Source organism: Rhinolophus sinicus, chromosome 12 (assembly GCF_057876585.1).
Source record: "Rhinolophus sinicus isolate RSI-liver-muscle chromosome 12, RSI-T2T, whole genome shotgun sequence".
Lineage (NCBI taxonomy): Eukaryota > Metazoa > Chordata > Mammalia > Chiroptera > Rhinolophidae > Rhinolophus > Rhinolophus sinicus.
In genome coordinates, this window is record NC_142512.1 from 26,236,042 (window position 1) to 26,258,574 (window position 22,533).

Below are 22,533 nucleotides of genomic sequence, written 5' to 3' on the forward strand. Positions count from 1 at the left end.
CCAGGACAATGCTACTTCAGAGGCATGCTGGAGTGCTAGGAAAAGCCAACACTCCTGAGCTAATCACGGCCTTCGTCCCTGCTACATGAAAGTGGGCGGTTGACTCACCACTGTGAGACAATTTCTTCATCTCGAATGAGGAAAATGCCAGCCCCATCTCACAGAATGCTGACGTGCCAAAAAGAGTGGCTGATAGGTACGTAGTCCAGTACTCAAAGTAGTCACTCTCTCCCTGTCCCTTCTCCTTCCTGTGACGCTTTAGGAGACATCAGCCATCGATTCCTTCATTATTTAACTCATTGCTTTGTCCACATGTGGTCAAAGGAGGTTCTGACAATAAAATTTCTCAGAATTAGGACCATCTCTGAAGCACATCCTACCTCTTGGGCTTGGTCCCCGCTGACACACAGATGCCCTCTCACACATCTCCGAGGAAAAAAGCAAATAATTCAGGGGTCTCTCACAGCACCCGAGCCCTTGGTGCTTAGCTAAATGCTTGGGTATCGTAGGTGTTCAGTAAATATGAATGAATGAATGAATGAATGAATGAATGATTCAGAACTAGCATTTTTTTTTAGTGCCTCTCATTTTCCAAACAGCACTCCAGATGCTTTCCCATCTTCTCTTTCCTGGCTAACACTCTCACCTGTCCTGCAAGGTAATATTTTCATGCCTGATTTACAGAGCAAACAACTGAGGTTCAAAGATGGGGAGGGATCTGGCCAAGTTCACACAGACGATAAATCTGGCACTGGACTTGCAGACTTTGGTCTTCTCATTCCAAATCCATTCAACAACGTTCCTCCCTTCTAATATCCATGCCTGAGCGCCCATAAAAATAACCCAAGATTATGCAGGTATAAGGCTAAAGCCAGCATTTGAACTTGTAGCTGTCTTATCCCAGTACTGCCTCTTGTCAAGCTAGACATGCCCCAGGGTCTTGTGGATCATGTTTCAGGAACCTCAGGCCAGGACTGTGTCACTGGGAATCCTTCTGCAGCTCCTGCCCGCAGTCCTTTCCAGACTTAGGCCTCCCCCTCCTCCTCCAACCTCAGGTGCTGGCGAGTTACCATCTGAGCTCCTGCAAAACAATGTCCCGTCAGTCTGGAAACAAGACCACAGCAGGCACCAGGTTAGAACAAGTGTGGGCAGGCTGTGAGCCAACTCCCGTTTCCTCTACTTCTCTACCCACTGCTTCACTTCCTAGTTTATAGAGAGGTCAGGAGAGGGCCCCCAGAGCCGTCACTAGTCAGGGGAGCTGACCAGAAGGAGGTGTGAAGCCTCATCCTAAGTTCCCTGCAGCTGTTCCCCACCCACCCAACCTTTTCCACTGGCGGCGGGCAGTATCATCTAATGGTTAACAGTACCAGCTTGGGAGTTAGGCTGACCCAGCTCAAAATTCTTCCTCTTTCTATCTATGTGACCTCAGGAAAAAGTCTTACCCTGTCTGAGATTCCGTTTCCTCACCTGTGATATGAAGATAGTGATTCTTCCTTCATGGGATCCTTGAAAGGACTAAATGCAATAAGTGTTATAAAACGCTTAGCTCAATGCTTGGCCCGAAATACCCAGTCTAGGGCAGCTGGGTCAAACTTGACTTACCCTGATGGCAAAAAGGAAGTGATCTTCCTTGTGGTTAAGAGCACACGCTTTTCTGTTGTGAGACCCTGGGCAAGTTACATATAATCTCTCTAGACCTCAGATATCCTCATTTGTAAAATTGGAATTATACTCGTTACTTTTAATTAACAGCCATAATTAATCTAAGTTGATAATAATAGAAATGAGTTCTCTATCCTCACTGTCTCCGCTTCCTCACTCCCAATTCTCTCTTGAGAAGACTCCAGACTGGCTTTTGTCTTCACACTCTACTGAAACCTCTCTCGTCCAGATTGCCAGTACTTCCATGTTGCCAAATACAATGGTCATTTTTCAATCTCTATCTCTGACACAGCTGACCACTCCTTCCATTTTTCCACTTGGATGTTGGGATGTCACCCATTCCTGGTTCTCCTCTTAAGGCACTCATTTCTTTCGCAGGAAACTCATCTTCCCAACATTTACTTGTTGGAGGGCCCTAGGGCTCATTCTCTTCTCTGTTCACTCCTGGGTGATCTCCTCCAATCGCAAGGCTTTGGGCCAAGTGTACACACTGATGGATCCTATAATTCTGTCTCCAGTACAGACCTTTCCTCTGAGTGCCCGTTAATAAACTCAGTGCGACTTTGGCATGCCTAATATATCTGGCAAGCCTCTCAAATTGAACCTGCCTAAAACAGGAGCTCTTCCTTTACCCCTATATCTCCCTGCCCAAATTGCTCCTCCCTTGGGCTTCTCCATTTCCAAAAATGGTACTAGTTGTTCAGGTGAGATATCTGAGAATCTCCTTGATTCTTCTCCCACACTCCACATTCAGTCCATCAATAAGTTCTGCTGGGGACCCTTCAAAATGTATCCACAATCTGACTACTTCTCACCCCGCTATCAGTCCAGTCCCTCGTCTCTCACTGACCTCCTACAGTATCCCCTAACTTCTCACTCTTACTCTCACTCTTGCCCCACTATGGTGGGTATGGTTTGTTAACAACACAGCAGCCAGAATTATCTCTTTGAAAAAGGACTCAATCATATTAGTCCCCTGTCAAAGCTCTCCAATGGCTTTTCATTGCAACCAAACTGAAATGAAGGCTTCCAAGGCCCTGTGTGTTCAGATCACTGCCAGCCCTGCCCTTCTCACCTCCTCTTTCTTGGCTCCAGCCGAAGCAGAGCCGAACTGAACCCACTGCAGCTCTTCTGCGTGTGTGGTATCTTCTGCCTCGAACAGTCTCTAATGTGCACCTTTCCATGCTTGCCCCCCCTCCCTCATTTCATTCAGCTCAAATGTCACCACCTCAAAGAGGCACCTCCTGATTCCCCTCCCTAAATTATTCTCTTTTCCCTCAAGTCATCCTAACCCCTCTCACCAGGCTTATTTTTCTGCAGTATTCATCTCCACCTAAAATTTTAAGTACACACACACACACACACACACACACTTGGTTCTTTACTTGTTTATTGTTCAAACCCCTCTCTAGAATGTAAACTCTTTGAGGTCTTGTTCACAGCTGCGTCCCCAGTGCCTTAAAAATGCTAAGCATGTAGAAGGCACTCGGTGTGTTAAGTGGATAAATGATAATCACCTGCCTCAAAGGGTTGATGTAAGAATTCAATGCAATGATACGTGAAAAGCCCTTACTTAGCATGGTGCCTGGCACACAGTAGGACCTCAATAAATGTCAGCTATTACCATTATGTAACAAATCCTCTTGGAATGAGGACATCCTTAACAATTGCCACAGACAACACACCTTTCAGACGGAGGTGCCCTTTCAGAGATCCTCTGGACAAGGCCCCCCACGGGGCTGCGTGTGCTGGGCCTCGATTCTAAGGGACTACAGTGTACCCCTTATCAGATGTTTGTGTTTAGACTCTGAAGGGGGCAAATAACTCTAGTTCCTTTGACAACATTCAGGGCTCTGCCACCATTTTATTATGTGAGCAAACATTTGATAGCTGGGAAGCCCATCCCTAATGACAGGTCATAGGATCTTGCTGGCGTCTCCTTATCTGCCCTTCTTGTTTGCTCTTCTATTGAAACTTGCAAGGTCACAGGCCATTTTCTCTCTCCTCCATCTGAAATCTGAAAATTGGGAAAAGGCTGATAGTGGGAAGTAAAGAGACTCAAGAGTGGGGGTGGGTGGAGGGAGGAAGAGGACGCAAAGGGCATCAGAGGACTGTGAGCAGGGCCTCAAGAATTTAAAAGGGTCTGAAACCTGCCTCCTCCCACGAATGCACAGCTCCATCCCACTCTGCAGGGCACTCGATTGCTGCGTGGTAGGACGTCCTGTGCAGGCGGCAGTGTTAATGAGAACAGTTATGCCTGCCGAGTACCATTCTGAGTACTGCACGTGTATCAGCCTATCTAATCCCTCAGTAACCTCTGTCTTAGAGGTAAAGAAACTGAGCCCCAGAGGTTGTAACTTGACCAAGAGCACAAAGCCAGTAGAAGGTTCCTGGCCATCAGAGCATTATAGAAAGAACACATTCAGGGAGAGCATGCTGAACTGGTTTGAATCTGGCTCCACACTATCCTAGCTCTGAAACCTTGGATAATTCACCACTCTCTTTGAACTGTTTTCCTAATCTATAAAATGGACATCATGGCACCCTCATATAGGGTTATGGTTGGGAGTACTGATTAATGAGATAATAATGACATAACAAGCCTGCAGTGGTAGTAGTAGGTGTGTGCGTGTGTGTGTGTGTGTGTGTGTGTGTGTGTGTGTTTGAAAGGGAATCTTGAGAGAATAAGCCACTAAGCCATAAGGCAGAACCTTCCCCTGAGATGCCAACAAAAATGAAAGGGAAAGAGGAGACGGGGTGAACAAAAAGAGACTCCCTGAAAGGAAAAGGAGAGGAATGATGTCCCATGACTATTGAAATGGATGAGGCCCAGGGCTCTGGAAAGAAGACTGCCCATGACGGGGATGGGTCTCCTCTCAGAGGCTTTCCCCATCCATTCTGGGGTCTTCCATGGGCAGTCTGGCATCAGAGGCCTTCAGCCCTTGGATCTTTTCCCCAATCCTCCAAGTGTCTTGTCCTGATAGTAACCAAGCTTAGAAAGCACTTTGCAATTTCCCATGCTCTTGTGCTTTATGGCTTTGGTGCTCAAAGTAGATCAGTAGTATTGGCACAGCTTGGGAGCTAATAAGAAATGCAGATTCTTCGGCCAACCCCAGGCCCACTGAATCAGAATTTTATTGGGATCTCTGGTACTCAGAGATCCATTAATTTTGGAAAGCAGTGGTCTCGGGGTCCCTGCTGTTAGAGGTCTTACTTAGGAAGAGGCCCTTACTTCCACAAGAGGCAAGAGCTCCCCATCCAGCTGCTGTTGCAACCACACTGAGCACTTTATAAACACCACTCGCACAGAAAGTGGAGCCCAACCTCCTGGTAAAGGTCAGTGCGTTAAGACAATTTCAAGGTCTGCAGCAATTCACCTCTCTTCTGAAGTGGCTGGAAAAGCCGGCTGGCAGGTTTGGCTAAAGGGAGTGTGCTTCAGGACCGACACGGCAGAACTGAGCAGGCATTAGGTCCTCAGCCCTCCACCTACAGCTCTTTGCTGGCTGAGTTGGGTCTCCGCTCCCCTGGAGAAGCCAAACTAACGGCCTCCCGTCCCTGCGAAATGCATACAGCTGAGCTCTCTCTCCTCTCTCTCTGCAGTGTCCTCTCCAAGCCTGGTGATACCCACACATCACTTACTTTGTGCACAGCAACAAAGATCCTATTTTCCACACCACCACCCTCCGGGCAGCTGTCATGGAAGAGCCCAGTGACCTGACACGCACCTGCAAGAGGTCCCTGCTTACCTGACATCCTGCTGGCACCTCGGACAATCCGTTCTCAGGAGGCACAGCCTGAAGCCCAGCTTCCCTTCTATGCAGTATTGTCACGATGCCTCTCCCAAGATGTCAAGTCCGCCCATCCGTCCCCGAGGTGGGAGACAAGAAACCACGGAAGAGGAAGAGAGAAAGCCTACATTAATGCTCTTTCATCGAACAAACTGACGTGAAAACTTGAATCTGTTACTGAAACGAGGAGAGGAGGACGTGTGCTATTGAACTGAGCCAAAACAGTGTAAATATCAGCAAACTCCCTCCCCTCACCCCCATCCCAAGTGATCTTGAGATTTCTTTTAAAGAAGTAAATTCGTCCAATGGGTGTAAACTATAAACGACTGTAATTAAGTGCAATTTCCCCTCCACTCCCCTGCCCCTCTGCCCTGTATATAATACTAAAGTGTTTTCTTTGTAAAGGTCAGAGTTGAATTTTCAAAGTGATTTGCCCCTTTCTCTTCCCCCGTGGAGAAACTTCCTAAGTCAGAAGTGAAGCCCATGCCCCTCCCTCGTGCGTGGACACATACAAGGACACTGTATATTTTGGACTGATTGCCAGTTAACACCAGTCTCCTGATGTTAAGACACACCTCTGGATCTGTGGAGGGGCTGAATGTCGTGTCAGGGAAACGTCTTACCTTCTGGTGGGGTTAGGGGTTCAGCCAGGGTACCCCCAAGAAACCCCAAGGCAGGGAAACTGGCTGTTTGATAGCACAAGAATAAGTCCTTTCAGAAAGCCTCCCATTAAAACTATTTTATCACTGCCCAGAGTCTCGTATTTCTGTCTCTGACACTTGCTCTGCCATGTTTTTACCAAGAACCCCTGGCCCCTATCTCCTTGGGATTTTCCACTTATTCCACTAAGCTCCCGGCCACACATCCCCATGTCTTTGCGCCGGCTTTACTGCTAAGGTGAGAAGAGTCGATTCTCCCAGTCAGACCCCACAAGTCCATCAGAGGGGATCTGGCCAGAGCAAGAGCCAACACCTTTTTCTTTTCTGCAACTCACAGGAGTAAAGTGATAGAGCCAGTTCTTGGTGACTGTGGTCATAGGAACAGATAAAAAAAAAGCCGGAAGAATGGAAACCCTGTGGATCACTTTTTCAACTGGATTTTAAACATTAATTCCAGCCTTTTTGCCCCTCTCTGTACAATCGTCAGTCACTAGGACAGTGGGCTCTTGTAGGTGTCGCCTCCTGCCCGGGTTTTCCCCTCTGGTAGGGATGCACATTAATACAGATAGTCCAAAGGGGAAGAGCCAAAGGCAAGGACACCGCCAGCAGGGACTTTGCCATAAGTAATCCAGTGTTGACTCAGGAAGAAGGAAAATAGACCTGTCCTCTGCTGCTTCCTCTTTTGTACAGCGTAGCGCGACCGGCGTGTTTCGCTTCTCATCATTTCTTACTTCTAGGCAGAGTATTTCCCCAGTCAAAATGTAAGTAAGGGAATTATGCCTACCAGGCTCTGAGCAATAGGTTTTTCAAAATCACAGTGTAATGGAAGATGCAATTCTCAATGAGCCAGGAAAATTTACTAAGTATCTACTATGTACCCAGGGTAGGAATGGATGCATATGGGAAGGCTGACCTCCTTTGGTTCCCAGCTCCCCTGGACAATGTAATTTGGGCTGAAATGGTCAAGTGAAAACTCATGGTTGGGTTGAGAAGGGCTAAGTCCAAGGCTAAGTACCATGTGTCAAGAGAGGCCAAGATCCCCTGTCACTAATTGAGATATCCTATTGGACTGCCCCTGTGAGTTCTAGGAAGAGGAAGGGAATATAGCCTTGCACCCCAGCTTCAGTTGGAGCCCTATATCTGGTCTCATGTAGTTTCTGGAACAGCAGATGTCTGCATTTGACAGGCTTTAGATCAGATCTTGCATTGTTGCAATAATCTTGAGAATCCAGAAGGTTTTATTCATCCAGGAGGTCATCTAGGCAGAGGTGGAGGTTGCAGGGAGGGAGGATGGGTGGGTTGGGGAAGTCTTTAGGGACTTTTCCTAACCAAACCCTATGTGAACCGAGACATGTAGAAGGCAACCCTGTCCACTGAGAGACCCCAAGAAGGTTAATACCTTCCTTCTAAATCCAACAGGAACCAATTGGTACAACCACTATGGAAAACTGTATCGACGTTCCATAAAGAATTAAAAACAGAACAACCTATGACCCAGCAATTCCATCTCTGGGTATTTATCCAAAGAAATCCAAAACACTAATTCGAAAAAATACTATACGCACCCCTACGTTCATTGCATCATTATTTACAATAGCCAAGATACGGAAACAACCTAAGTATCCATCAATAATCAACTGGATAAAGAAGATGTAGTACATATATCCAGTGGATTATTACTCAGCCATAAAAAAGAATGAAGTCTTACCATTTGTAACAACCTGGATGGACCTAGAGGGTATTATTCTAAGTGAAATAAGTCAGTCAGACAGAAAAAGACAAATACCATATGATTTCACTTATAGGCAGAATCTGAAAAACAAAGCAAAACAAAACAAAGCAAAAACAGACTCATAGATACAGAAAACAAAATGGTGGTCACCAGATGGGAGCGGGTTAGGGGGCTGGGTGAAAAAGGTGAAGGGAATAAGCACAAATTGGCAGGTACAAAATAGTCACAGGGATGGATAAAACAATATAGGGAATAGAGTCAATAATATGGTAATATGTATGGCGCCAAAAAGGCACTTGGCTTATGGGGGGATCACTTCATAAGTTATGTAAATGTCTAACCACTATGTTGTACACCTGAAACTAATATAATATTAAATGTCAACTGTAATTGGAAAAAACAAATGAAACAGGGACCTCCCTCCCCTGGCTGTAAGAGGCACTGGGAGGCCAGTGTTTGAGTCCAGGTGGGAATTACCCACTCTAAAGATTCATTTGCAACGAAAAACCCCCATATCTTCCTCTAGAACCTTATGAACCAAGATTTCCAGGGTCCGTCTTTACACCCTGAGCCGAGTCTATAGACAGATGGTTCCATTTTTACAATGACCGGCTGTCATTTTCTAGGATGAGCTCTGGTGAAGGCAGATTCGTTTTAATATCCATGGATAAGAAAAAAAACTAGCAATGAAAACCTGCCTTAAAATATATTAAACTTTTCCATACCAACCAGTGGATTGATTATTCCCTGCAAAGGCAGAGATAGCTGGAGTATTAGCTGCTGGATTCAGGTGGATAAAAAAACAATGCAGACAGCCAGGGAATGTGAGTTCTTGGCCTCCAGTTGGGGGCAGGTGTTTGATACTCATTTTGGAGCCAGAATGCCTTGATTAGAAGCTGTAACTCCACAACCTAACCCCCTCCTCATTGTCCTCCTACATAAAATCGGGTGATAACAATAGCACCTACTGTATACGGTTGTTTGAGGGGTAAATGGGTTAATACATGTTAAATGCTTAATAGCGTGCCTGATATATTGTGACGCTGGTATTCATATTCTTTCATCCCAGAATGCCTTGTCATGTGGTCTTCTGGGTCTGGCTGATATTTCCAGATAACCGCATCACAAATTTGATGCTTTGTAAAGAAAACTGCCAATAATTGGTTAAATGATGTTGTTCATTTCTGTGGGGTATGGCAAATCCAAAAGCGAACCAAGGATGAGTCAGGAAGGGAAGTTGTGAGGAGAAGATAAAGGCTTGCAACTGGGGAGAGTCTCTTTCTCCTTAGGGAAAAAAAGATAAAATGTGGTGATCTTGCAATGAGTGTGGGGGCCACAGAGTGCCAGGAGGCTGGAACGAAAGCAGCTTTGGCTTTGTGCTCCTAAAGGTGGGCAGAGGGAGTGGATGTCTGGGAGGAGAGCATTCTAGGCAGAGGGAACAGCCAGTATAAAGGCCCTGAGACAGGAAGGAAGGCAGGGAGGTTAGAGTAGCTAGAGCTGAGTGAAAGAGAGAGTGCTGGGTCAGAGAGGTGAGCAGAGTGCTGGAGCATGATGACAAATGACACAGGGCCTTCTTGCCATTTGTAAGGACAGCTGTAAGCTATTGTAAGGACTTTGGATTTTATTCTGGGGAGCTGGGAGCCAACAAAGAGTTTTGCACAGAGCAGAGATAAGATCTGACTTATGTTTTAAAAGGGTCCCTCTGGTGGACCTGAATAGACATTTCTACAGAGGACATGCAGATGGCCAACAGATATATGAAAAGATGCTCAACATCAATAATCATCAGAGAAATGCAAATTAAAACCATAGTGAGATATCACCTCACTCCTGTAAGAATGGCTATCATCAATAAATCGACAAACAAGTGTTGGTGAGGATGTAGAGAAAAGGGAACGCTTGTGCACTGCTGGTGGGATTGCAAATTGGTGCAGCCACAATGGAAAACAGTATGGAGGTTGCTCAAAAAATTAAAAATGGAACTACCTTATGACCCAGCAATTCCACTTCTGGGTATTTATCCAAAGAAATCCAGAACACTAATTCAAAAGATATACGCATCCTTATGTTCATTGCAGCATTATTTACAATAGCCAGGATATGGAAGCAACCTGAGTGCCCATCAATAGATGATTGGATACAGATATGGTACATATATACAATGGACTATTACTCAGCCATAAGTTAGAATGAAATCTTACCATTTGCAACAACCTGGATGGACCTAGAGGGTATTATGCTAAGTGAAATAAGTCAGACAGAGAAAGACAAATGCCATATAATTTCACTTACATGCGGAATCTGAAAAACAAAATAAACAAAGCAAAAACAGACTCATAGATACAGAGAACAAACTGATGTTTGCCAGATGGGAGGGGATTGGGGGGCTGGATGAAAAAGATGAAGGGATTGAGAAGTATAAATTGGCAGTTACAAAATAGTCACAGGAATGTCAATACAGCATAGGGAACAGAGTCAATAATTTTGTAATAACTATGTATGGGGCCAGGTGGATACTAGACTTATAGGGGGATCACTTCGTAACTTATATAAATGTCTAACCACTATGCTGTACACCTGAAACTAATATAATATTGAATGTCAACTGTGGCTGCTGAGTTGTAGGGAGGGGCCAAGAGTGACAACAAAGAGACCATTAGGAAGCTCTTCCCATCATCCAAGCCTGGGGGACAGGGGAGGTGATGAGAGGTGGTCTGATTGTGGCTGTTGTTTTGAAGGTAGAGGATTTGAAGGCACCAGGATTTTCTGATGGTTTAGATGTGGAGTGTGGGAAAGAGAAGCATCAAAGGTGATTGCAAGGTTTGGGGCCTGAACAAAGTAGGAAACAGAAATGGATGTTGTAGAAAATGAAAAACAGTGTTGCCTGAACATAGAGTCTATCTCAGTTATTTTTTAAAGTGATACATTAGGAAGCATGTCATGCTGTGATGTCTGCTATTACCTTAACTCTGAATTGATGTCAGGTCTCTCCAGGTAGCAGTAATATGACATACAATCATTTCTCCAGCAAATGTTTGTTGAGTGTTTACTACTGTGTTTCCCCGTAAATAAGACCTAGCCAGATCATCAGCTCTAATGCGTCTTTTGGAGCAAAAATTAACCTAAGACCTGGTATTATATTACGTTATATTATATTATAGACTGGGTATTATATCATACCCGGTATTATATTGTATTATATTTTATTAAACTGGGTATTATATTACACCCAGTCTTATATTAAAATAAGACTGGGTCTTATATTAATTTTGCTCCAAAAGATGCCTTAGAGCTGATGGTCTGGCTAGGTCTTATTTTTTGGGGAAACATGGTATATGTTTACATACTCTTCTAGGCACAGGGAGAAAAGTGATTTAAAAATGTCACTTTTCCCATGAACTTATGTTGAACTGGAGGGAACCAACAGTAACTAAACAAATACACAATATGCCAAGTATTGATAGGTACTAGGAAGAAAAACAAAGCAAAGAAAGGGTGCAGAGGGGGAAGGAGGTGGACTCATTTTTTTGTAGGGGGATCTCTATACCCTTTCTTTCTGAGGAAGAATTTCTTTTGGGCATCTTGATTAAAAAATATGAGAGTATATATTTCTGAATCACCTACGCTGGTGGTTAAAGACTTATTCCCTCAACTGCTGCCTTCTCTAGAAGAGTGTATTAGTTTCCTGTGGCCACTGTAACAAATTACCACAAACCTGGTGGCTTAAAAGACCAGAAATTTATTCTCTCACAGTTCTGGAGGCTGAAAGTCCAAAATCAGTATCACTGGGCCAAAACCAAGGTGTCTGGCAGGGTAGCACTCCCTCTAGAGGTTACAGAGGAGACTCTGTTTCTTGCTTCTTCCAGCTTCTGGTGGTGGCCAGGTTCCCTGGTTTGTGGCCACATCACTCCAGTCCCCTTCTCTTCTGTATCAAATCGCCCTCTTCCTCCTCCTCATAAGGATGCATGTGATTACATTTAGGGCCCGCCGGGATTATCATGTTTGCAAAGCTCTTTTTCCTTTCAAGGTAACATTTACAGCTCCCCAGGATTAGGACCTGATATCTTTGGGGGTCATGATACAGCCCAATACGGAGACTTTACCACACACCATGACAACAGAACTGAACGTGATCTTTTTTCTGTACAACTTTTCCATTATAATTCATCATTAGTTTTGTAAAATAGATTGTCTTGCCTAGAAAACATGGGTGGTCACAAGAAAGATGTTTGTTTCTTAATCTTTGTGAAATCTATGTTCTTTTTTTGTTTGTTTGCTTTTTTAAAATCTTTTATGACATCTGCTTTTAACAGGAGGCACACTTAAGAGAAGCTTGAGTCAATAAGAAAATGAAAAACTTAAGCATGGTGCTCATGCTTGTATCATGGAAACAAAACAGGCTGCCACTGTAGTTAGAGTTAACCATCCATCCACCCTGCAATTTATCTAGTGACCCTTTACTGCCGCCATGTACAGTTGTGGGTCAGAGTTCAGGCTGGGGGAGTCGGACAGATCTGGGTTCAAATCCTGGCTCTACCACTTCTTAGCTGTGTGATCTTGGGAAGGATACTTAACCTTTCTGAGTCTGTTTCCTTATGTTTGCTAAATGAGTTTTTAGGTTCATAAAGCCCTTTGTGTGGAATATAAGAAAGCGCTCAATAGACGTTAGTGATTAGCATCCAGTCCTTGCGGGACTACACATGAGAGAACATGATGGGTCCCAACCCCACTGTTACTGAACGTCTTCCTCCAACTACAATGTAAATTCTGTGACAGCAGGGACTCAGTGTTTTGTTCCTGGTTTTGTGCCCAGCGTCTGGTACCTGGCACATGTTAGGCTCTCAGTTAATGTTTTCTGAATAAATGAATGAATGAAGGAAGGAAGGAAGGAGTGTATGTATGTCATGGAGTTGACTAGTTTTATATCTGGAAAATGGCCCAAATGCACACCTACTACCAGCACTATCACCATCACTCTCTGGGCCTCCTGAGCTTCAAAGGAAGGAGCAAGTCCCTTTTATAAACGGGGATAAGGAGAAAGGAAAGAGAAAAATGGAGGTTCATAGGTAATTCCTTGTGGCTAGTGTAGTGTGAGGGCTACGTAGACCAACTCAGAACCATTCTGGCTTCTGAGCTGCACTCAAAAAAGAATACCAACAACAAAAAAAGACACTTCTACCTACTCATGTGTTTGACCTCTTTATCCCATCTGCAAATATTCCTGCGATCCACAGAAAGATGGTCAGATTGCAAACTTCTCAAGGACAGAAAGCCTAGGTTATTCCTCTCTTTACCAGCCTACCCCAGGTCTTCATTCCTTTGACTATATTTTTTTGTACATTTTCAATATGCAAAGCATCTAAGTGTGGTGGAGAGACACATAAACACATAATAGGTGGCCATTCACTCATTCATTCAACAAACCTTTTTTGCACACTGACTTTGAGGACAGAAACTATGATGGCTGCTGGGGATTTTAGATGCCTTAAAGGAGTTCCCAGCCTGGCTGGGGAGATAGATAAATTATTAAGTGATGACAATGCAATGTGTAGATGTTAGAAGGTAGAGTGGTAGGACAATGGAGGAAATTCTGTTTGGGTAGAAATCAGAGAAGTTTCCTTGGAAGACACTTGTACTGTGTCATGAAGAATGAGTGACAGTTTGACAGAGGGGACAGGGGTAGGGAAGACATTCCAGGCTGAAGGACCATAAAATGCAAAGTGAATGTCCACATCTTCTTGTGTCTTCTGCCTGCCTGAGACGGCTGCCTGAACTTCTCTTGCCCTGGCTCTGTAAATCATGATCTAGCGCAGTGAAATATGTTCTCCGGGCTGCAAGGTCCTTAGGTCAAGGTAATGGGTCACTAGCCAGCCAGTGCCTCCAAGGGGTGAACCAGGGCCTGCGAATCAAGTATGTGGGCCCCAAACCTCGGGTGAGCAGAAGTAAAGCATGGGGTAAGGCATGTGATGTTTACGTTCACGAACCTTAAGCCACTGGTTTGCAAAGTGTCATTACATCTGCAGGTAGAGGGTCATTTTCCTGTTACTCAAGGACTCCTGATAGGTCTCTGATTGGTCTCTGGAGAATTGTTTTATGACCCAGAGCTAGGTAGAGAGGAGATGTGGTTTGCTGGGCAGAAGTTTACAGGGCAGGAAATTGCTTCACTGGGCACAACCATTCATAAGAAACACCTCTGGGAAAAGGAGACCCGGCTCCTGGCAGGTCTGGCCCTGGCCGTTTGTTTACATCAGCAACAACCCATGTTCCTGGTTACACAATGTGGCAACGTCACTTTGAATGGGGATCTTTGCTCCTTGGAAGAATAAACACATTCCTCACTCGCAATGGAATTAGCAGACCTCACAAACTTTTCAGTGACTCTCCTGGAGGCCTTCATGTCATAGGAAGGTGACTGTAAACATGATTAGCTGTATAACCTAACTTACTCCAAAATTGGTTGAATTTTCCTTCAAACGTCAGTACAGGCTTAAACGAAGATACTCCAAAGGTGAGGGGTGGAAAAGCGTGACAACCCTTTGCCAGACAGTTGCCAAAGCCACACTAGATTTCTTAGGAACAATTCAGTCACTGGTTTAGGGGTCATTGGTCAGTCTTTGGGGAGGAGGGGACAGGGCTGTGGGTCGTTTGGATACATTCCACAGCCCACATTTCCATTGTCCCACCAGCTCTTAGCTGAGTTCTAGAGTCCAGAGTTTTTAGCACTAGAGACATCAGATCAGCATATATCATGCGGAAGAAAGATAAGGGGCAGTGGCCAGAGTCTCCAGAGCCATGGGGGTCTGTCTGGCGAGTTACTGAAGGTCTCCAGCCCAGCACTATTCAGTAGAATCAAGAGTCACGCCCTGGGCCCTTCTCCCCACCTCCTTTGAAAACCCATCTTAATCTCATCCTGGCCAGGTGAGCTTCAGTGGGCTGTTTCACCTCTCTAAAGTCTCAGGTTCTGTATCTGTGAAATGGGGGAGGACCATGCCTCTTAATGTCACAGCTTGAATGTGGGGATTAAATGGAAGCATGAATTTCCTCACTCTTGAGTGTGATCACACATAGGGTTTGGCACACTGTCTCGGGGGGGGCGGAATTTCATTTTATGTTTTTTTCCCTATATAGGAGGAGTTGCAGACAATTCACCATTGCCCCTGACTTAGTTCAGGACCTACTAACTGTATACTTAGGCTATTGGGCAGAACTTCCAACGGCAGGAGCATCCAGTCATTGGCAGAAGGCCCTGGGCTCGTCCCATCTGAGCTTGTTTTATTGACTTCCCTGGAGACCATTTGTTTAATTCTATCACCCCTCTTGAGATTTCTAAGGGAGCCCAGACCAGGTTATTCTTGCTCACCCTTATATTCTTGCTCACCCAATAACACCCCCAATACGTTTCCTGGTGCATAGAAGTTTCTCTGCAAAAATTTGTTGAATGAAAAAGCAAATGCATGAAGGAATGAATGAATGGGTTGCACTTTTTGTAAAATTTGAAAACCATTGATGTAGTGTATCCCTAACAAACTATAAACTTCTATAAACTTCAGATCATCTAATTTCTACTTCATCGGATAAGCAGGCAGCCTTGATTCCTAGTTTCCTTGTACGGAAGGAGCAGGTGTGTCAGGGAAAGCAAGGTGGAGGGCACAGTGCTAAAACCTACCGTGACAGTTGCAAGGACAATCCTTAGCCAAGGAACCTTTATATAACTACTCATATTTCAGTAAGTGTCCACTTAAGTAGTTGTTTTCAACTGCCCCCTCTCCCCCCGCCCCTCAGGATCTCAGGCTTACTGCTGCCCCTTCCCTGTGAAGGAGACTACAAAAATGTTTACAGCCAATGCCCCTAGGTAATTGGAGAATAGTATTACTGGGCCCCTGATCTCCAAATCCTGCTAGAGGGACCAGGGTAAGCCCAGAGGTGAAGGGATGATCCCACGGCATCAGACTGGAGGAGCATGTGGCCAGGGCAGCATAGAACAGACCCAGAGGAATGTTTTGGGATCAAGGATGTGGGCCATGCAGGAGTGTTAGAGGCCCACTTTGAGGTGGTACCCGTGAATGTGATACATGTATGTGGGTCTGATGTCCTAAAAGGCATGCTTCTCAAACTGGGGTATAGGTAGGGTAGTGAGCCTGGGGTATAAGAAGCCGCAGGAAAATAGCTCATCTTCCTGAAGCATCAATTTATTTAGAGATAAGTAATTTTAACTACATTTTTATATAAAAGCACTCATGGTAGAAATTACAAATTATACACACATTTTTTTCAAGATAAAATAGGGGACTTCAAAGAAATTTCCTGTTTGCAATGATCAAAACCCTAGCCCCTTGAGAAGTGTGAATTCACTCTTCTCTATCGTTAATGGTACTTCAGTAGAAAATTTTCAGAAGCCCTGGCTTAGAAGAGCCATGCAGAAAAATGTCACCCCACGGACAGTGCCGCCACTGTCCATGCACGCTGCCAGACCCCCACTCCAAGGAGTGAAGGTCCCCTCAATGAGACAATGGCATTGGTAAAGCATGAGTCCCTCATATCTTCTGGGCTGACCCTGGGCCCCAGGAGGTCAATTTGCTGTCCTTCCTTCAGGTTTTCTGAGATACAAGTTCCCTCCCTGTCCTAGAGGAGGAATTACACTCCTGTTATTATTTTCTCTATTCTTAGCCCAGCACTCAGCATAGATGAGGAACTCAATTAAGGTGTGTTGGGATGAAGTGAGCTCCAGACAGATGCCGCCATCTCCTCCTTCCTTTCTTCTGAGGGCAGTGGCTTCTCCGGCCTCATATTCACAGGGAGCCCAAACCAAGCAGCACAACTAACAAGTGTGACTCCAGTTGGGGCCCAGTGGGAGCAAGTTTCAATTTTTTTTGTTTCCAAGGTTAAAGGGTTTTGAAATTCTTTCCAAGTAGAGACAGTACTTTTTTTTTTAACTTTTATTCACACTTTTGAGACGAGGACACCGTAATCATAGGGAAAAGCTAGACATGCAGTAGTTGGTGAGTTAACAGCCCCACTCTGGAATATAGGGAGATGAACAGTGAATGAACATCTGGGCCTGGGGTATCTGGAGTGAGTTTACTTGTTGGCAAACTTTGGTAGCCATGGCAGAGTCCCTGGGGAACCCAACCCCAGTCCTTCCGCTGACCTACTGGCGAGCTTCTCTGGGCCTCCCTGACTCCAGTGTAAGCCCCAGAGAATGGGAACGGTGGCTAATTAACCTTTGAACCTCCTGTCATTCAGTGGAGTCACTGCACAGAAGACACCCCTGATAAGTAAATGCTGGTGATGGGTATGACAGCACTGGCTTAAGATATGTATCAAATATTTATGTTCTGTGTAGTCAGCTTGGCATAGGGATTCAATGATGAATAAGAAACAACCTGTTCCCTCAAGGGCTCAGGCTGAGTAGGAAAGGCTACCATGGAAAATGCCCATTGCATGACAGAGGAAAACTCAGAGGCAGGCCGCGTGAGGTCCCTCCCAGACAATGCAGGTGATTGCTGCTCTCTAGCAGATGGACTCAGTAAGTAAAGTGGGGACTTCTAAATCCATTGAGGTGAACGTGGCCTCCTGCAGCTGAAATCATGGGGGACCAAAGGGAGGGTCACATCTGATGGTGGGCTTTCACAATCACAGGAATGCCCGGAGTGGGTGGGCCGGAGAGTGACCTCCCCATCACCCTGTAAGAAAGTGAGGCCAGGCTAGCACCTGTTGAGACAGGTAACTCCATTTGCCCATTGTCCCATGTTTGCAGAGGAGGAGCAGCAAACTCCAAGGAGTAAGAGGGGATGGGTCACAACCAGGTGAGCCTCCTTTTGGTGGCTCCACGAGCATTAGTACAGAGATAGGGCGGCCGCCCTGGAAGGATTTATAACTCCAGATTTCAAGGTCTTATCATAAACAAGCTCTTTCTCAATGGCAACATGTCAGGGGTAGAGGGAGTAAGTAGGTAGGAGTGCAGTGCTGGGGGTGGGGGGGAGAATGTAGTAGAAATGTGCTCATTTGGTTGTAGCAGGTCGGGGGGAGGAGAGAGAGAGAGAGAGAGAGAGAGAGAGAGAGAGAGAGAGAGAGAGAGAGACAGAGAGAGACAGAGAGAGAGACAGAGAGAGAGACAGAGAGAGAGAGGCACAAAGCTGTTCATATTATATGGGACCTTGAACTGGTTAGTAATAATGCCTTATTTCTTGCCTCGTTCCCTGTGGCCAGGCCTGAAAGGTCATAAACACACTTTGGCACATAGTGATATCCTGAGGCAAGCCCAGAGAGCCAGTCCAGTGGGGACACTGTCTCAGCCAGGATTCTGCTCTCTGTAAGTTTCTCCCCCACCCCAGAGTTCCTCACCCAGTACATTCTATTGCTGGGGGGAGGGGACAGGTGGGCAGTGTCGCTGGTCTACACCGAGCTGTCCCTGGAGGAAGACAAACGGCTTTGGTGGGGGCAGAGGAGAAGGAGCAGGGTGTGGTGTGGGGAGTCAGGAGAGCAGGGAGGTATTGGTGAGCATGACGAGGGGAGGGGGAGACTCTGCAAGTGGGAGCCTCAGGCCTGTGACTGCTAAAGGCACCAGTGCTGCCCTTGGGTGCCTCTTTTTCTCTTCAAGTCTTTCCTTGACGTCCATTCTTACCTGATGCCACCTGAATAAAAACAGTTGCCCAAGGGAAGCAGCACAAGCTGCAATTTGCCCTGGACCACACCCGGGTAGACCACCTTGAAGGAAGGGGACTAGATGTTTTCTTCCATCCCAAGCCTGTCACAGGCTTTTCTGGTCTCAGGGCTCATGTGCATTCTGCTCCGAGGTAGGACTGCAAGATCAGCAGGAGTTGAAAGATGTCCCTTGGAGGACCCCAGAGAGTGCCTCCCTCCTCCTGCCTCTACAGTGACATCAAACACCTCAGGCCTGGGAGGGCTGACCACTTAACAAACACAGCCAGGCCTGGGGGAGGCTTGCAGTCCTCTCCTTCAGTCTCCCAACTCCAGCCTGAGCAAATCCCCCTGGGACTTCAAAGCCAGCTGCTTGTTTGCCTAACCACAGGGCAGCCACAATGCTTTCCCTTTGACCTAAGAAAGCATCCCTGGCATCACTGCTGGAGGACTGCTGGCCAGGGGCCCGGCTAAAGCACCGGACTCTGCGTAGGGGCTGTGAGGTGGGCATTCCAGCCAGCCTCCTTTGCCAACCCATGACCAGGGAAAGTGTTGAGATAGGAACTATATCCCCAGGCCTCTGGATACATCTCTGGAAAGATGGCCCAAACCCGACTCAATTCAGAGAAGGCAGGCTCCACCCCTCCCCTGTGGGGCATAACTGGCCACTGTGGGGAATAAAGACACCATGCACTTACTTCTCCCCCCCAGGCACCCTTATTTCCAGGGACCGTGCATCACCAAGGTGGGGATGTGATGTGTGTGCTTGTCTGTGCAGGTGTGGTGTGCCCATACGCACGGGTGTGTGCAGGAATGGGCACAGCCCTGTCCCCACAGTTCTCTAGGAACTGTGCCCTGGACTTCTCTTCTGAAAAAAATTTTTGTTTGCTCTAAAATCAAGAGCCGAGAATGGTGGATGAGAAGTAGTAAATTCATTCAACCAGTCAGCTCAAGAGATGGAGGAACCTATCTTAGGACTTACTTTCCCTTCAGCTGACTTCTGCCAGGTCAATGATGAACTACTCACACTTTCAGGGACCTTCAGTTTGAGGCTTCAAAAGAGATTTCAGATTATAGCATGCAGCGCCCAGTGAGATCTTTAATGAGATTTTTTGATAAGGATGATGATGATGATGATTTTTCCCTGAAGAGTGGGCCCTTGCACATCCTCCATCCCCAGCAAAAGAGAGTATTGAGAGTGTCCAGACTCTTTCTGAAGAGATGGCCCCATGATAGATGCAGTGTAGGGAAGGGGGAGGTGTGTGGACTCTAAAGTCACCCAAAGCTGGGTTCACGTCCATGTGATATCCACTGCAGATCTCTTCACAGTTAAGAGAAACAGCATCCACAGTGGTTTAGAGCCCAGACGCTAGAGCTGGACTGCCTGGAGTCCAATCCCACCCTGCCAGTTTTAGCTGCGTGACCTTGGGGAAGCACTTCATATCTGGGCCTCGGTTTTCTTTTCTTTTCTTTTTAAATTAAAATCTATTGGTGTGACAATTGTTAGTAAAGTTACATAGATTTCAGGTATACAATTCTGTAATACATCATCTGTATATATCACATTGTCTGTTCACCAATCAGAGTCAGTTTTCCTTCTATCACCTGGGCCTCAGTTTTCCTATCTGTGAAACAAGGATAATAATCGTCTTTACCCCCAAAGGACTGTTGTTAAGACAAAATAAGTTAACATACATAAAGTGCTTAGAAAATTGATGTCATATACTAGGTGCCATTCAATGTCTGCAATTTTTATTATTGTATTGTCAATGCTAGAGTCACTGAACGCTGTTGTTATAAATACTGCCCAGGCAAACTTACAAATATTGGGTGCAGGTGAGGAACATGTGTGGGGTGGGGGACGATTTATTGATTCATACGTATGGATCTGTGAGCAGGACAGAGGTAAGGGAGATTTGAGTGGCTGGGATTTCAGTCTCAGAGATACAGCCTGAAACTGATTTGTGCTGTTCAGATGGAAGGGAGGATATTAAGTAACTCCACTAACCAGGGTGGTATAAAGCTGAACCGAGCCCTCTGATTACTGTGCCTTCCCTTCCTGTGGTTCTTCCATCATCTCTTAAGAAGGTTACGGTTTAAAAAATTATGAGCTTTCTAGTTTCAGGTAAGAAATTGAATTTTAACTCTATAGTGAAAATCTCAAAGTATCAGTGTTCTGAAATTTGAATTCTATCCTATGCTGGGACAGCCGCTCCGAATGACTTCGCTGAGCCTGACCACCAGGTGTTTCCTGGTGACCTGTTGGTAACCTCCAAGCTGCAGATGCTGCTCCTTTTGTTTCCATAACAGAGTAGGTTTCTGTCCTGGTTGCCTCTTCACAGACCTCACCCTGACCTAGAGAGCTCCCAACTGCTGCAGAAAAGGGTACTGGGGATGAAAGGGAGAAAAAAAACCAAATAAGCCACCACGGATTCTAGTCTGAATGATGAGGTAATGCAGGACAACCTCTCCTTGCATCCCAGACCTCACTCTACACAGAAGGCCTATTTTATCACATTTATTGATGACGGATTATGAGGTAGGAACACAAATGATTAATTTTAGTGAGAACATATATAAATGTCTGCCTTCAGGGCTTTTTTTAACATACAAATAACACATTTTCAGTAACGTAGTTCAAATGAAATATATATGGATTTAGTTAACCCTAAACTTAGCATGAGTCAGCAATGTGTCTTAGTTAAAAAGCTAAAAAGACAAAAATCTAGACTGCATCGGTGGAAGTAACTGTGCATAGATCATGTGACCTAAGAAACCCACCTTGTTGGCAATCAGACCCCACCTGAAAGTCTGAGCATCACTTTTCAAGGGGAACATTCACCACCTAGAAAACCTAGAGAGGAGAATAATCAGGATAGTGAAAAGCCTGGAAACTATCTCATTCAGACAAATAACAAATATCCTAGAGATGAATAGTCTGAAAGGGAAGACCTAAGGAGAACAAATACATGAGAGGTATTATGGAGAGGAGAAAACACACTGCTCTCTGGACCAGTGCACAAATTGTGGATCCACATTAGAGTTACTCAGCAGTTTATCAATGAAGTGAACTCACCCTGGCAGTTGGGAAAGGCTGGAGGATGATCTCTCAGTGATATAGTATAGGGATAAATACATTAAATAGGGGATTGGATAAGATAAGAATTGTCTTACAGTCTATGACTCTGTTAAAAAATTATAAATAAGCTGAATCTTCTGTTTTGGCAAAACAGGATACTGCCTAAAACTCCTACTGCTAGAGTCATTTAATTGGATAAAGGCATTGTTTGTTCTGGAATATCTCTCTTAAAATGCAATATGTTACATGAAAAAGGTAACGCATTAGAACAGATAGATATCTAGAAGATAGTAGCATTCAACTGGGAATCAGAAGTTTTGAATTGAATCTCCCACTTATTTTTTTGAATCTCCCACTTAATAATTCTATGGCCTTAAGTAAGTTATTTACCTCTTTGAGTTTCTGTTTTTTTCATCTATTAAATGAGAATAAAAATACCTATTCCCTACTATTCTGCCATAAGAAAAGATGAAATAGTATCATTTTTGACAACATGGATGGATCTTGAGATTATTATGCCGAGAGAAATAAGTCAGACAGAAAAAGTCGACAACCATATGATTTTACTAGTATATGGTATATAAAACTGAAAACAACAGAAGAACAAGACAAACAAAAGAAGAAACAAAAACTCACAGACACAGATAATAGTTCAGTGGTTACCAGAGGGTAACGGGAGTGGGGGATTGTAGATGAGGGTAAAGGGGGTCGAATATATGGTAATGGAAAGAGAACTGATTCTGGGTGGTGAACACACAATGTGATATGTATAGATGATGTATTATAGAATTGTATACCTGAAATCTATGTGACTTTACTAACAATTGTCACCCCAGTAAACTTAAAAAAAAAAAAAAAAAAAGCCTATTCCTAAACACCAAAGGCATACATACATTGCTGGTAGAGATCTAAAAGGCATAGCTCTAGAGATAGCCATTCTTGTGACATATCACTTTAAAGTGGCATGTTCCT

At 45.0% G+C, this 22,533-nt stretch overlaps 1 protein-coding gene across 6 annotated transcripts in view; it reads left to right on the forward strand.

Annotated features, from left to right (window-relative positions):
• Positions 1-6,199, forward strand: part of HNF1B (HNF1 homeobox B) — a 51,556-nt gene extending 45,357 nt beyond the window's left edge. For all 6 annotated transcript variants that reach the window (XM_019732599.3, XM_019732600.3, XM_074319553.2 and 3 more), the window contains one exon: positions 5,263-6,199. In XM_019732599.3, the coding sequence (XP_019588158.3) occupies positions 5,263-5,283 (21 nt within the window). In that variant the 3' untranslated portion in view covers positions 5,284-6,199. The remainder of the gene's footprint in view (positions 1-5,262) is intronic.
• The last annotated feature ends 16,334 nt before the right edge of the window (positions 6,200-22,533 follow it).